The 14,333-nt window shown below is 36.9% G+C and overlaps 1 protein-coding gene across 3 annotated transcripts in view; it reads left to right on the top strand.

The window, feature by feature from the left end:
• The window catches only part of TBL1XR1 (TBL1X receptor 1), a 172,027-nt gene that overhangs the window by 121,943 nt on the left and 35,751 nt on the right, over nt 1–14,333 (top strand). For 2 of the 3 annotated variants that reach the window (XM_043874839.1, XM_043874840.1), the window contains one exon: nt 10,641–10,743. The exons of the other annotated variant lie outside the window; for it this stretch is intronic. In XM_043874839.1, coding sequence (XP_043730774.1) covers nt 10,686–10,743 — 58 coding nt within the window. In that variant the 5' untranslated portion in view covers nt 10,641–10,685. The remainder of the gene's footprint in view (nt 1–10,640; nt 10,744–14,333) is intronic. 3 annotated transcript variants of the gene reach the window in all.

The following is a 14,333-nucleotide window of genomic DNA, read 5'->3' as shown; positions in this document are numbered from 1 at the left end:
GTTAGTGTTTTAATTTCTTCTCTTTCCTCATTCCCCTGTCAGTGTACCTTGACTATGTTTAGTCAGTCATTTAACACATACTTATTGGCTCCTTCCTTGATTCATATTGAATAGCCACTTTTTTATGTTTGGGAAGTTTGAAGTCCACAAGTAAATCAAAGTTGACTCATCACATATAATACATGCTAGTTGCTAGTTTACTCAGCCTAGAGAGCTTTGCTGAGATTCTTAAAATTGCTTAATTGTGATTCAAAGTTAGTGTTCCCTATCGTCAAATCAACTACAAATTTCTGTAAAAACAGTTCATTGTTTTGTGAAAACCATGAGGTATTGTGGGCTAAACAAAAATGGGTAATGGGTTGGGATTTACATACAGGCCAGAGTTTGTAGACAGTCCTGGTATAGATCAAGTTGAAACAAATGACAGACATTAGAAGTCTCAGTTTCTGATGAAAAAATGGTTACCATTTGCCTAATAAGCGCTATGTGTAGTAAGTACTCAAACATTTCTTAATGAGGTGACTCATTTATTTCCCCTTTTCCTGATTCCTGGAGATGTCCACCTGAGGTCTGACAGTTTTAAAAACCTCGTAATGCACTCATAAGCCTGTTATACAATGATTTATTACAAACCACTATGTCATCTGGTCCTGTGAGCCTGCAGGATTTTTATGTAATATTCTGTACTGTAATACTCAAATCATTGAGGTTTAGCAGGAAGAGAGGCTCTCCGCTTCACTTCCCTCATTTTCTCCATGAAGGAATAGAGGCCCAGAAGAGTCACATTGTCTAAAATCTTACAGGATACCTGAGATCTGACTTCTCTTTCATGTTATTTTTAATTTACATGGGAGCTCTGGATTCCAATGGAAAAGGCAAGGACAAGAAAAGTAGTTTACAAGTTTATCCTTTCTAAATTATGCTTTAAATTCTTAAGGTTCACCAGCTCTGTTGACCATAAATATGATAACAAAACAAAGCAACAACAGCCAAAAGGAAAAAAAAAAAAAACATAGATTGCCTATAGTTACAGACATTCTTCAAAGATATTGCAGTTTTGGTTCCAGACCATCACAATAAAAGGAGTCATACAAATTTTTTTGGTTTCCTACTGCATATAAAAGTATGTTTACACAGTAGTGTAAAAATAGTGTCTGTAATAGGAGCATTATGTCTTAAAAATAGCATACCTTAATTTAAAAAATACTTTTAGTGATAATAAATATTAACCATCATTTGACAGTTCAGGGCTGCCACAAACCTTCGATTTGTTTAGGAAAAAAATAAGTTAGCCTTTCTGTAAAATACACATATTGCTAGGCACGTTGTTAGGAAAATCATCTGAAAGATGCTCCTGTGCCATAATTGGAAGGTAAAAGTCAATGCCAGTACCTGCTAATTTCCCTTCAAAAACTATCTTGTCTGCCTATTTTGTTTTAATTGTATTTGTTTCTCTTGGGGAGGGGGCTGGGAGTGGATACTATAAATTTTTCACTAGAACGTTATGTTCAAATTGTTAAAGATACCCTTAAAATGCTTACATGAAAATGTAAGATGTAGAACTCATTAGCTTAAAAGGATATTTTCTCCTTTTTAATAGTGTGAATAAAAATTATCTCATGAGATTGTGTCTTTAAAAATATAGTTTAAATTAAAAAAAAATAAAAATATAGTTTAAATTTAGCATTTATCTTACTGTCAAGAGTGGTAGAATGTTTTAAGAAAATTCTTTGCTTCTCTTTGGACTTATTATAGGCATACATGAAAAGACATCCTTAAAATGTTGGACAAATAAGCCATGGTTGTAGTCCAGGGCTAAGGCTCTATTAAAAGAACATATGCTGCTGTTTGTCATTAATATTTAAGAAATCAGCCAAATAATTTGGTTTTATTGTACAGGGTTTTATATTTTAAGTTTGGTTAGTACTAAAATAAGCTGAGATACACATTGTAATTAGAGCTTAATGTTTTTTCTTGAGATTATCTCTTTGAATCCTGATTTGTTGCATTTTACAGGAGTAAGTTTTTTGTTGTTGTTGTTGTTTTTTAGGAGTAAGTTGTATAAATATGATTTCATTTAGTCTAATATAATTTTGTAAAATCTTTTAAGCTTTAGCATCATGAAAATTTATACACATTTTAAGCTATTTGTCAAAGACTTCAGAGCTGTCTTAAAGTACACCTCTTCATTATACCATATTATATGTACACAAATGTGTTATTACCTTAGTAGGGTTTTAATTATTTTTAAAGAAGTGGGAAATGAGTAATGCATTTTGTGTGTGTGTGTGTGTGCTGTTTGTGAGAGTGTTTCTTGGGGGAGTAGGGAGAACAAAGGGGCATTGCGGGGCAGAAGATTATGACGTGCTAATGTATCCTGTTAACGTCATCAACTTTGACAAATTACAGGACATGTAACTGTTTCTGGCAATTACAGGACAGGATAGGTTCCTAAAAATAGAGGCAAATTTTTGAAAAGATAGACCCTGGCAATCGTGAACATCAATAATTTAAAAGTCTCCAGTGAATGATCAGAGTTTTACAGAATTTTGATGTTGGTGTGTATCAGTTTGCTAGGACCACCATAACAAAATACCGCAGACTGAGTGGCTTATAAAACAACAGAAGTTTGTTTCCTCACAGTTCTGAAAAAGCCCAGGATGATAGTACTGGCAGGTGTGGTTTCTCCCGAGGCCTCTCCTTGATTTGCAGCTGGTTGCCTTCTTGCCTCTTCACACGATCTTTCCTCTGTGCACATGCATTCCTGGTGTCTCCTCCTCCTTGTAAAAGGACACTTGTCATGTTGAGTTATATTCACATTATGAAAGATTGACCCTAATAACTTCACTTTAATGTACTCACCTCTTTAAAAACCCCATCTTCAAATAAAGTCACTTTCTAAAATCCTGCAGGTTGGGCTTCACCATAAATTTTAGAGGCACCAATGACTTCACTAATGGGTAAACTAATTTAATTTCTCTCCTCTATTTCATCTCCCCTCCATACACTTTGTGTTGTTAGTTGTCATAGTTTGGTATTTTTTGCAGCATGTCATGGTTTTAACAAGACAGTTTGACAGTTTCCTATGGATTTCCCAGGTGTTGCTAGTGGTAAAGAACCCACTTGCCAGTGCAGGAGACATAAGAGATGCAGGTTGGATCCCTGGGTTGGGAAGATCCCCTGGAGGACGCCATGGCAACCCACTCCAGTATTCTTGCCTGGAGAATCCCCATGGACAGAGGAACCTGGTGGGCTGCAGTCCATACGGTCGCACAGAGTTAGACACGACTACAGTGACCTCGCATGCATGTATGCATGCACGTGGTTTTAACAAGACAGTTTGCCAGTTTCCTATGATAACCCATTGAGGTAGTGTGGCAGTGGATGAACTCTTACTTTATTCCACAGACAAATTGAGAACTTATACCCAACAAGTTTTGATGCATGATTCTTTATGAGTTTAGAAGCTGTTATTTATATAGCAAAATATTACAGTCCGTCTGCTTGTGGCTGACTGACTGTTTAGGACTGCCACTGATCTCAAGGTCCATGTAAGCTGTGTAGTGATACCCTGTGGTGTCCATGGGTCCTTGGCAACATATGTCATGCCTTGGAATTAGCAATTTCCTAGAACCTCCTGGTGCTAAGAATTTGGTTTCTTTTTATAGTTATTACATTCTTTTACATTATAGATGGCATACTTTTTTTTTCTTCTCTGAAGAAGGTATAGTATTTGAATGACATTTCTAAATACATAGGTCTGTATATTAAAATTTATAGTTGGAATTGTTCTTTTTCTTCCCAGCAACTTGTAAAGTCACGCAAGGATCTGGCCATGGTTTACATTGTTAGTCATGTCTCCAGCATCTGGCATAGTGCCTTACACATTTGAAGTGCTCATTCTCCTTTAACTGAGTGAATAAAATAAATGTCAGAAAAATAGTGCTTTAGTGGGTTTTACCCCTATAGGCTTTAGCATGGCCATTGTTATGTTTACTTTTCACTTGTCATTACCCCACCCCCACAAATGCATGTAGTCAGCATTTGTTTGGATTGGTTTATCACCCCAAAGTAATATGAGTAGCTGAAAATGTGACCTTGAAGGGAGCAGAACCAGAGGTACCACTTTCCATGAACAGCGAATTGTAATACTGTATTCTGGAGCATTTCTGCTGAGATGTCTTCTGTTTTACCTCTAGTTTAACACATACGAAGTGGGACTCCCCAGAGGGCTGTGCTCTCTAGGGAGCCCTGTTCTGTAAGGTAAATCTGTCCTCTTTCCAATGTGGAAACAATTGGGATTTTAGACACTGACCTTCCCTCCACACCCACCCCCCACCTCCCACTTAATTCTCCAAATATAATCTATCACTAACTTCAGGCACTTTCTTTTAAAACATTTCTTGGTTGTCTGCCCTCCTTAGGTTGCAACTGACAAATCTTCTAGATTAGACCATAAAATTCGTTTTTGACTTCTTTAACCAAAATACAATGGTAAATTAGCTTCAGATAGTACTTGAAGGTAGACATTTAATGTCATTGAGGACACCGTTTCTCTTGTTTCTGTGTTGCCCACTTCTCTGCCTCTGCTATGTCTATTCTGACCTCAGTGATCTGCATTCATCCCAAGCTTCACATAGTGCCCTTGTTGCCTGCCCACTCCTCTCTGAAAGGAGGTTGACTTTATAGAAATCAACACGTGTTCTACTTGCGTTTCACTTACTGGGAGTGATTGAATTGAGACACATGGGATGTGGTGTGTGTCTGTGGAGGAGAGGTGTCAACCCTAAACCAAAGGTATGATTTGCAAATTAAGTACCTTCCTCTGGATCAGAATGTCTGTCCCATATAAACCACAGGGCTGAGAATGGAATAATTCTCCAAATGGAAAGCAGTTGTTGTGTTGTGTGTGTGCCTTTTCTTAGACAGTGGCTGTGGATTCTGCAAGAGGCAGGCCACAGTTTTCATCTTGCTAATTACGATCGCACCATGTCTCAGCTGCTGAGTTGCAGAGAAGCCTGAATCTTGGCTAGATGGACTCCCAGCATATCAGCCACTTGGGCCCCTCTGTGTTATTAACATTTATTTGGAAGGGTGTTCTGACGGTGTCCTAGGTCATACTGTTTGACAGTTATTTGTTGGTTTAACATCAGAGTTCTTATAGCAGCTTTTAATATTGTTGCTCTTTTTTCAACTATTAAATAGCTATGACCAGTATTTGTAGATACTATGTATAAAGATACAGCTTCTGTTTTGTCACAGTCTCCGTAATGTTGAGTATTAGTTTAAAATGTTTCTAATGTTATGGCTGGCCAGCATATTTTTGTTACTGCTGTTTATTATTGGTTACCTTGAGTATTTTACTAATGTTTCAGCTGGAGGGATCTTGAATTGGTTCAGTCTTTTGAGTGGCTCTAATTTGTTGGCATTCATTAAGAATCGAAATAGCTATTTATCTTTTCCCTTTGGTCCAGTAATTTACTTTTAGGGACTTTCCTGATCTCGAGGACTATTCATACATGCACAGCTACCAAAAGAAATGGAGGAAGAAACAACTTGAAGCATAAATATTGTTATAGGAATCTTAGAATAATTTAAAATCATCTAAATGTTGAGCAAAGAAAAAATGAAACTAATGTGTCTGCCATGGGATAATATGCCACCACTGTACATTTTGGTTTTTGATTTTTTTCTCCTAATATCTATTTTTATTTGCTTGTTTGGCTGCGGCACTCGATCTTTGTTGCAGGATCTTTAGTTGTGGCATATGTGATCTAGTTCCCCAACCAGGAATTAAACCAATCCCTTGCATCGGGAGTGCAGAGTCTTAGCCACTGGACCTCCAAGAAAGTCCCACCACTACATTTTGGACTAAATTATTTTTCTAAGATGAGGACATTTTGATCGTGCATTTCAGTTTAGAGCCTGCAAGAAGTTTTCAGACCTCTAAATAATGTGTTGTAAGTATTGAGGTTTCAGAAAAGCTTTTTTTTTTCCTTTGTCCATAACTGTCGTTATTTTTTCAATCTTGTAGATTTAAAATAGTATGATTTAGGATCATCGTTGGACTCTGATATGCTCTAGATATGGTATCAGAAAAGAATATGATGTCTGTTCTGTTTGAGGCCAAAGGCAGACATGTGGTACCAGATGTGTGGAAGAACAAATGAGGAGATGGTTAAATATTTGGAGCAGTTGTTATCTAGTGTGTGAATGCTGAACTCCGTTGTGTGATGCTGAAAATACCATGTATATTCGGTTGAAGCAGTTATACCTGACTTACATTGACAGTCCTGTTTTTGTAATACTTGCTAGATTTTTGTCTGTGAAACCTTGAAGTAAAATAGTTCATACTAAACAATAGCGTATTTAGTGTAATTTTACATATAAACACTTGGCTAAATGTTAAGATTGTAGTTTTTATTTTTACTCTGGCTGCTTTAATATAGCTATGGGTTTGAATTAAGTAATTTCATTGCCCATAACTGATGGGGATTTGAATAAAAGCTTTTATGATTTTACAAGCTGTTTCTGAGAGTTAAGAAAGTACAGAGATATTTAATATATATATGTTTTTAGAACCTAGATCATTTACTTTTTAGGGCTGAATAAGTATGATCAGGCAGAATATACAAATAGGTGTTTTGTGATTTTAGGAAGTGCTTATTTTGGATGTCTTGTTCAATAGTCTGTCAGCTCCTTGGGGCAGAACTTCTTTTATACATGGTAACCTCTACCAGACGTGATATCGAGGCCCATATCTGTTTGTACAGGGTAGATTGGATGAGTGTCTTACTGTTATCTTGTGACCTTGTTTAAAGATAGATGTTATGAAAGATACCACCATGGAAGAGGTATGGCAGGAAGGTTTTTGTGTGCCTTCTGAAGATCGGTTGCGGCTAGTCTCTGCATATCCTGTCTTCACTTGGGGCAGGTGTAAGACTGCATCATAGATGTGTAAACAAACAAATCACAACGGACCTGTTCTGTAAAGCTGTAGTGAGTCCACTACTGAAGTGGGGGCATTTTCTCTAATTTTTGTTCTCTGGCATCCAGGTTTTTTAGGTAGTTTGAAAGTGAAAACTGAAGCTTTGAATCAGGAAACGTCTTAACGTTGTCTTGTTTGTTTTTAACGTCTAATATTTCCTGTTCTTTTCAGGTGTCCTTTTGATGTTAGAATTTAAACAGACTAATTTCATACTGAACCTTACTCTAGAATTGAGTGTCTTTACAAGAGGATAAACTCAGGTCTTTAAATAAAGAGCCTGTGTAGTTTTATTGCTACTATGACTGAAACTTTTAATACAGAGTTGTATTAACTTTACTATTTTTTTTTTTAAGGCCACATTTGTTTGTATGTTTCTGTTAACTGAAAAACTGTCAATTCTGCAAGGCTGGGACAGCTTTATTTCATGTGTCTGTTCCTAGCTCTCTGTTGTTCAGCGGCTTTGTCATGTCTGACTCTGCTACCCCATGAACTGCAGCCCTCCAGGCTTCCCCATCCTTCACCAACTCCCAGAGCTTGCTCAAATGTGTCCATTGAGTCAGTGATGCCATCCAACCATCTTTTGCTCTGTCGTCCCCTTCTCCTGCCTTAGCTCTTAGCACAGTGCTTTGTCTGCCCTAGGGGTATGTTTGATATAAGTGAAAACAATGGTCTTTCTCTCTGAAAGTATGAGCTAGCTGAAGTAGAACTAAAGCTAGAGTAACCCTTAACAGTTTACCCCTTTCTCTTAAAAAATTTACTTTTGGTTACAGAAACTATTACAGTACTATGATCAATCTAATAAACTCATTCACAGCAATTTGAACAGATAAGAACTCTCCTACTCTTCATGTTTGGTATTTCTTGTTGACTTTAAGAAAAAGTATGCCACCAACATGTATTTATTGTGAGAGTTTTTACAGACAATAATTTATATCATTTTGACTTGTGTTTTTCTTTGCCCCAAGATACATTAGATGATACAGAAACACTACTGATAACTGCTTTAATTTGAGACGTTTTGGTGACCTTTGTGCATCGGAATCAGGCATTTAAAAAATTTTGTACATCTTAGGTACTAGTTCCATTATTCATTATTTGAATATTAGACTGAATGATATTTTAGAGGAAAAGAATACCCTTATTTTCTTCATTAGTTATTTCCCTAGGATTCCACCTGACTGAACTCATTTTGGGAGATCCTCTTCATCAAGCAGTGACTCAGTGTTTCCCTGACAAATATCCATGGCTGGTCAAGTTGTGACTTAATGCCTGCCATGTAATGGGTATTCTGTGTAATCATATAATGGGTGTGGTGGTTTTATTTTTTAAATCATTCAGTCACCAGGCTTTCAGAATTGGCTTTTGTGTTATACCTACTGTGTGTGCCAAGCACATTGTTACCCATTCCTGTGGGTCAGGGTAGAGTTGAGCAGGATCTCCTCCAGAGCTCAGATCCTCCTGTGTGCCACAGGGGCATCTGGATGAGGTGTCCTGAGCCGGTCATCAGAGGAGTGTTCACCTGTATCATTCTGTTCAGTGTGGTGTGTATATCTATATCACATTCAGGCGAATAATTGTACTGTTTGAAATTAAATGGGAGGAGGTGCCTTCTTCTTCACATAAGGATGGTATTTACTTTTATTCCATGGTTTCTCGTCTCAGTGAATGAAGTACTGCCTCTCCAGATGTCCTCAGAGAAACCTCCGATCCATCTCTTTTCCTCAGCTCTGTGTCAAGTCGCCCACCTTGAGTCTGCTACTTCCTGAGTATCTTTGGAATCCTAGGATTCTAGGGTTCTCCTCAAGCCCAGTGCCTCAGTCCGGGTTTCAGTCTTCTTAGGTGACTCCAGCACCTTCCTAACTTGGCCCCCTCTCCTCAGTCCAGTTTCCTTCTAGTTTTCATATTAGAATTCAGGATGGTCTTTTTAAAATGTAAATCATACCACTTCCCTGCGTTTTCTGCTTTTTCTTCCCTGTTTTCTCTTAAGTGATTCCTTCAAGGCTCCTCTTAAGCCTCACTTCATTTTGTTTCTTTTTCTTCCCCCAGCCCTTCCAGTGACTGTTAACCGCTCACTGAATTGCTTCAGTTCTTTGCCTTCCTCCCCAGATATTCATGCTCTCACTCTCCTGTCTGTGCTTCAGGTCTGACCACTGAAGACACTTCCTCAGATGTATTCCCAGACCACTGACTTTGGTTAGGGCTTCCTCTGTGTGTGTTCACTGGGGGAATTGGTACTACCCCCTTGTTGGTCTTCCTTTGTTTCTGAGATAAGCTTGATGAGTGTTCAGTCACCAGGTTTTCCAGATCCAGGTCCAGAGCAGTAGCAGTTCTGTTGATTAGAAGCCTGCTCAGTTCTTATTAATCTGCGAGGTTTAAATATATTGTTACCCTGCATTTTAAGAGATCCATGATGTGGCGGGACGGTCAGCACAGGCCTGGGGTTAGACACCGCTTTATACTGAATGGGCTTCCCTAGTGGCTCAGACAGTAAAGCGTCTGCCTGCCATGCCGGAGACCCGGGTTCAGTCCCTGGGTCGGGAAGATCCCCTGGAGAAGGAAATGGCAACCCACTCCAGTACTCTTGCCTGGAAAATTCCATGGACTGAGGAGCCTGGTAGACTACAGTCCATGGGGTCGCAAAGAGTCGGACACGACTGAGCGACTTCACTTTCTTAATACTGAATAGGTGTCAGTGTATCCTTTTTTAAACAAGGAACTGAGAAGCTGGTCTGTGGGCCATGTCCAGCCCACTGACCTTTATAAGGACCACAAACTAAGAAAGGGTTTTAATTTTTTGAGTGCTGAAAAAGAAATCAATAGAAAAATATTTCATGACACGAGTATCATATGAAATTCAAATTGTAGTGTTGGTAAGTTGTTTCATTGGGACACGGCCACACTCAGTCATCCGTGTGTCATTGCTGCTCTTGCACTGCAACTGCAGATGAGTGCTCGTGACGCTGACTACGTGACCGGCAAAGCCTAACATGTTTACTGTTGGGCACCGTACAGAAAAGTTTTCTTTAAATCCTTTCCGTGACATGAGAACAGCTACGTATAATTAGGATGTATTTAAGCTATATGTCAGTTTCCTTCTTTACCTCCTTCTGAAGATATCATTTGAGTTTTCAGAACTGTACTCCAACCTCTCTGCCTTTTGCATACCTAGAGCTTTTTGAAACTTGAACATTGCAGATTAGATGTTGAGAAAATAGAGGCTTCAAATCCTACTAAATTTTGTAAACAAAACCAGCATGGATGGCTGGTCCCTGATCCCATAGTCTGAAGTCAGTCTTTTCCTATATAAATAATTTTCTGATCCTTAAAATACACTCTTTTTTACAGTTAAGGAGAAAAGAGGAACAACTTTTTATGCTATTTGATATAATTATTAAAATATGATACTGGAGGCCCTTTTGTAAATTTTTAATCCTTTTTACCAATATGTTGCAGAAAAAGAGACCCAGCTGTGTTTTGGTTGTATAATCTAACTATTGGAAGTAACTTTATTTGTTAGGATTTATTATTAGGCAATATCAAACCTTCATTTTACAATATTTAATAAAATCAAATGGTTTTTACAACATTGTTTACATTTTGTTTAAAAATATTTTATTGAGAAAATACTTAATTAACTTTGTTTTGTTTTTAGGGTTATATCCTGTGTTGTGACCTCATGGTTTAAGTGGGAATAAAGATGAGTATAAGCAGTGATGAGGTCAACTTCTTGGTATATAGATACTTGCAAGAGTCAGGTGAGTACATTCATAAAGTAAATAGGCCTCAAATTATTTTAATATCCTCAAAATAACCTTTTATGCATTTGAAATTTGTACCAGTCCAAACTGTTGAACTTTGTATGTTTCCTTAATGTCTGGACTGCTGTTTTAAAGCTATGTGTTACTGCATGGTTTAACTCTCTGACTCTTTCAAATATGTTGGAATCATCTCAGGCAAATATTTGTAACAAGTGGTTTAGCTTTCACTGTTCAGAGATCATTTTTATAATTTGTAATGAAGTGAGATTGTTGCAAATGGTTGGTAGGAGCATATAAATTCTCAGATACCATCAGTTTGATAATGTATGTTCATAATTCTTGGCTTAATGTTACTGGTCCTAGTTGCAGTAAGCATTTCAAAAGCTAAATTTGCTTTTTCATAATGCTTTTGTCTCATCCCAGTTGATTAAGTGTATCTTTGACCTGAATCTTAATAATGTATTTCATCAGGAGCTGATTAGTAAATATAAATCATTGAAAGTTATTTGTTATAAATATTAAGTTAGTCAGTGATCTCCCAAGTTTTCCAGACAGATTAAGAGGTGTTATCCTAAAAAAGAAGGAATATCACAAGGGAAAATGTAGGATGGATTAAGGGGGAAAAATAAAAACTAGAAGAGGAAAAACGGGTTGGATGGGAGGTAAGATGGTGGAAAAGATCGACTGCAATGGAAAGTTAGATTGTTAACATGAGATTGAATCATTTGGTGGTTGAAAATGTTGGAGTGTGAATTTTAGGAATTATAACTTAAAGTTATTGGGATGTTAATTAAGGTAAAGTTTGGTATAAAAAGATAATTTTTGTAGTCACTTTTGGGGGAGAGGTGAAAGGAATAGAGTAGGATATTGCGCCTTCAATTTTGATTTGAAACTCCAGTTATTCTTCTTCCAGGGTTTAGTCAGTTGTCCTTTCTTAGGCAGATAATTTAAACAAGGCCTTAGATTTTAGATCGTCTACTTTTGAGATAATCCCAGCTGCACTCCAGTTCTGAGCTTTTCTCTTAGGTGGGAATTTTCGATTCCCAGGCAACATCACTACTCCTCTCTGGCTTGGAACAGCCGAGAAAATTATATCCAACAAGGGCTGGAGGGAAAAAGAAGAAAATAAAGTAACCAAGAATGCAGGATAAGTTGTTATGAAGCTTTGAAACGAATAGATCTTGTTTTGTTTTGTTTTCAGTTGGTAAACTGGCAGATCCAAAGAGAAAATCTGTAGACTATTTTGCCTAAGATTTAATGATTATTAATAAAGTGGAAAAGGTAGTGACCCAGGGACTGGAGCACATACGCTCACATTTGGATATTGTTATGTAGTACTTTAGACGATAGCAGAAAGAAGTTATTGGGGCAGAACAAACTGCTTTTTTCTGCCTTTGAATTCAACCACCAGTTAAGTCAGAGCTTTGAGGCATTAGACACTAAAGTGAAAAATAGTGTGAAGGATCAGTGGATGAGAAACACAGATGATGTTTTATGTCGCTGCAGGAAAATACAGCAAGTAAAAGGGACAGTAAAATAATAATGTGTTAATTTATGAAAGTGTACAGTGATTTTATCAAAAGTCTTAAAATTGCTTATGTTCTCACAAAGTATGCTTCTAAATTTTGTATTTTAAGGTATTTTATGTTGCAGTAAACATAAAGCAAGAATGATATTTTTAAAAAATACCTTGTATGGTAGACTAATATTTATCATATTAAGTCCTATGTAATTGTTAACTATGTTCTTAGTTGTGCTTTGTGTATTCTTTACAAAACTATATACGGTGTACTGGTGATGAAGTATGATGTTAAGCCACATGTCTAAAATGTGAACACCAGTCCCTTTATAAAATTGCTAACTTCCTGTTTACATTATGAATTTATAGGGGAAAATCAGACTACACTGGTGACTTTGACTTAACAGCAGTTTTTCTAGGAAGGCAGCTGGCAATAAATTTAAGAACCACCTATAACCCGCATTCTGAAGTTTGATCCTCTGACCACCTGCATCACAATCATTTAGAGAACTAGGAATGGGCCCCAGAATTTCCTTTTTACAGATGTTCCAAGTGGTTCTTAGGCACAATTAATGATGGATCTGTACTAGACATAGGATAATTAGAACTTGACAAAAGATGTTATATATTCACAGTATCTTGGGATCCATCTCCTGAGGGAATAAAACCACTTAACTTGTTTTAATCCTAAATACTTCATACTGTGTGGTAAGTCTCCTATTACAACTATTATCAGTACTAGGAAATATTACCTGTAAAAGTCCCCCCCCACCCCCCAGTTACATAACTTCTCAGAGCTCCCATTTTCTCATTCATAAAATTTGTTAGTAATACTTGCTGAAAAGGAACTACAGCATGGTATTCAGCCTCAAATATTTTATAAACTTCCGTCTGAAATAAGCCATCCTTCCCTATTTGTTAAAACTAATTAAGAGAAAAATTTATTGTAGTATGGTTTTATTGTGCTGGAACCTTATATCTTTCTCATTTATATCTCTGGAAAATTCATCCTGAGCATATTACTTTGATCATTATCATTTTGTGCTGTTATGAACTAGACTTTTCATATTTAACAAATATTTCCTGGGGAATAAAATTTGTTATTTTTTTTTTTTTTTCCTTTTGGGATTTGACATGTAGTGCTACAATTAATGATTTATTTGATTTAGTGTGTTCCCTTTAATTAGCATTTACCCATGGGCATTAATAATTTGATCACCCTAATAACGTATCCAGCAATGATAGGTAGAATAAATACTAATATTATAGTTGGTTGTATATAAGAGAAACTGATGCAGGGTTAGTTTTAGAAGCGCTAAGCTGGTTTGGATCTTTTAATTTTCTCCCCTCCCCTCACTCCTTCCCCCTCTGTGTCACTTGATTCTCCTGTAGTTGTTTATTTTTTCTAAGGAAATTGTTCCAGGCAATTATTTGTGAACTTTGTGGCACTCGTTTTTCTTGTTGCTTTGTATAAGATGAAGTTTTGCTTAAATTGTGTATTTGGTTTAGGGGAGAATTCTTGGTTCTGGATTTCATTGTCATCTATTACATGTTTTAGGAGCTGGTGGATGAACCTGTGTTGAACACCATGAAACAGTTGCATTTTATGATTGAAAACTAACTGGAAAATGCAGAAATCATATGTCCTTGTTACTGAATAATTTTCTAGATTGTGATTCTGAATACTGTTATTTTTAAAAATCCTCATGTTTTTAGAACTGAGATTCATCTTGCCACATAGTCTCCATTTATGAGAAGGTGATGATATATGTAGGCTTAAAGCATTCGCTTCATGAAAGATCTTCTTGTCTCTCCTGCACCCCACTTCACTCTTCTGCTCTTTTCAAAGGGATATTGCTTCTCCCAGGAAATAGGCCTTGCACCACACCACTTCTTACATGATGCTTACTTAAAATGTTATATTTGTTTATAGGGTCACACGTCAGACACACTTACTTTGGAAATCTAAACATGATCACAATGATCATAGTGGGCACAAAGTAGCCAGAGTGTTAATACCCAACAGCCCATTCATTTGTCTTTTTCATTTACTGCTTTTTGTATTAAC

The sequence above is a fragment of the Cervus elaphus genome, chromosome 19, assembly GCF_910594005.1.
Source record: "Cervus elaphus chromosome 19, mCerEla1.1, whole genome shotgun sequence".
NCBI classification, from domain to species: Eukaryota; Metazoa; Chordata; class Mammalia; order Artiodactyla; family Cervidae; genus Cervus; species Cervus elaphus.
Note: the sequence above shows the minus strand (reverse complement) of the source record. Positions and strands in the feature narration are given on the sequence as shown.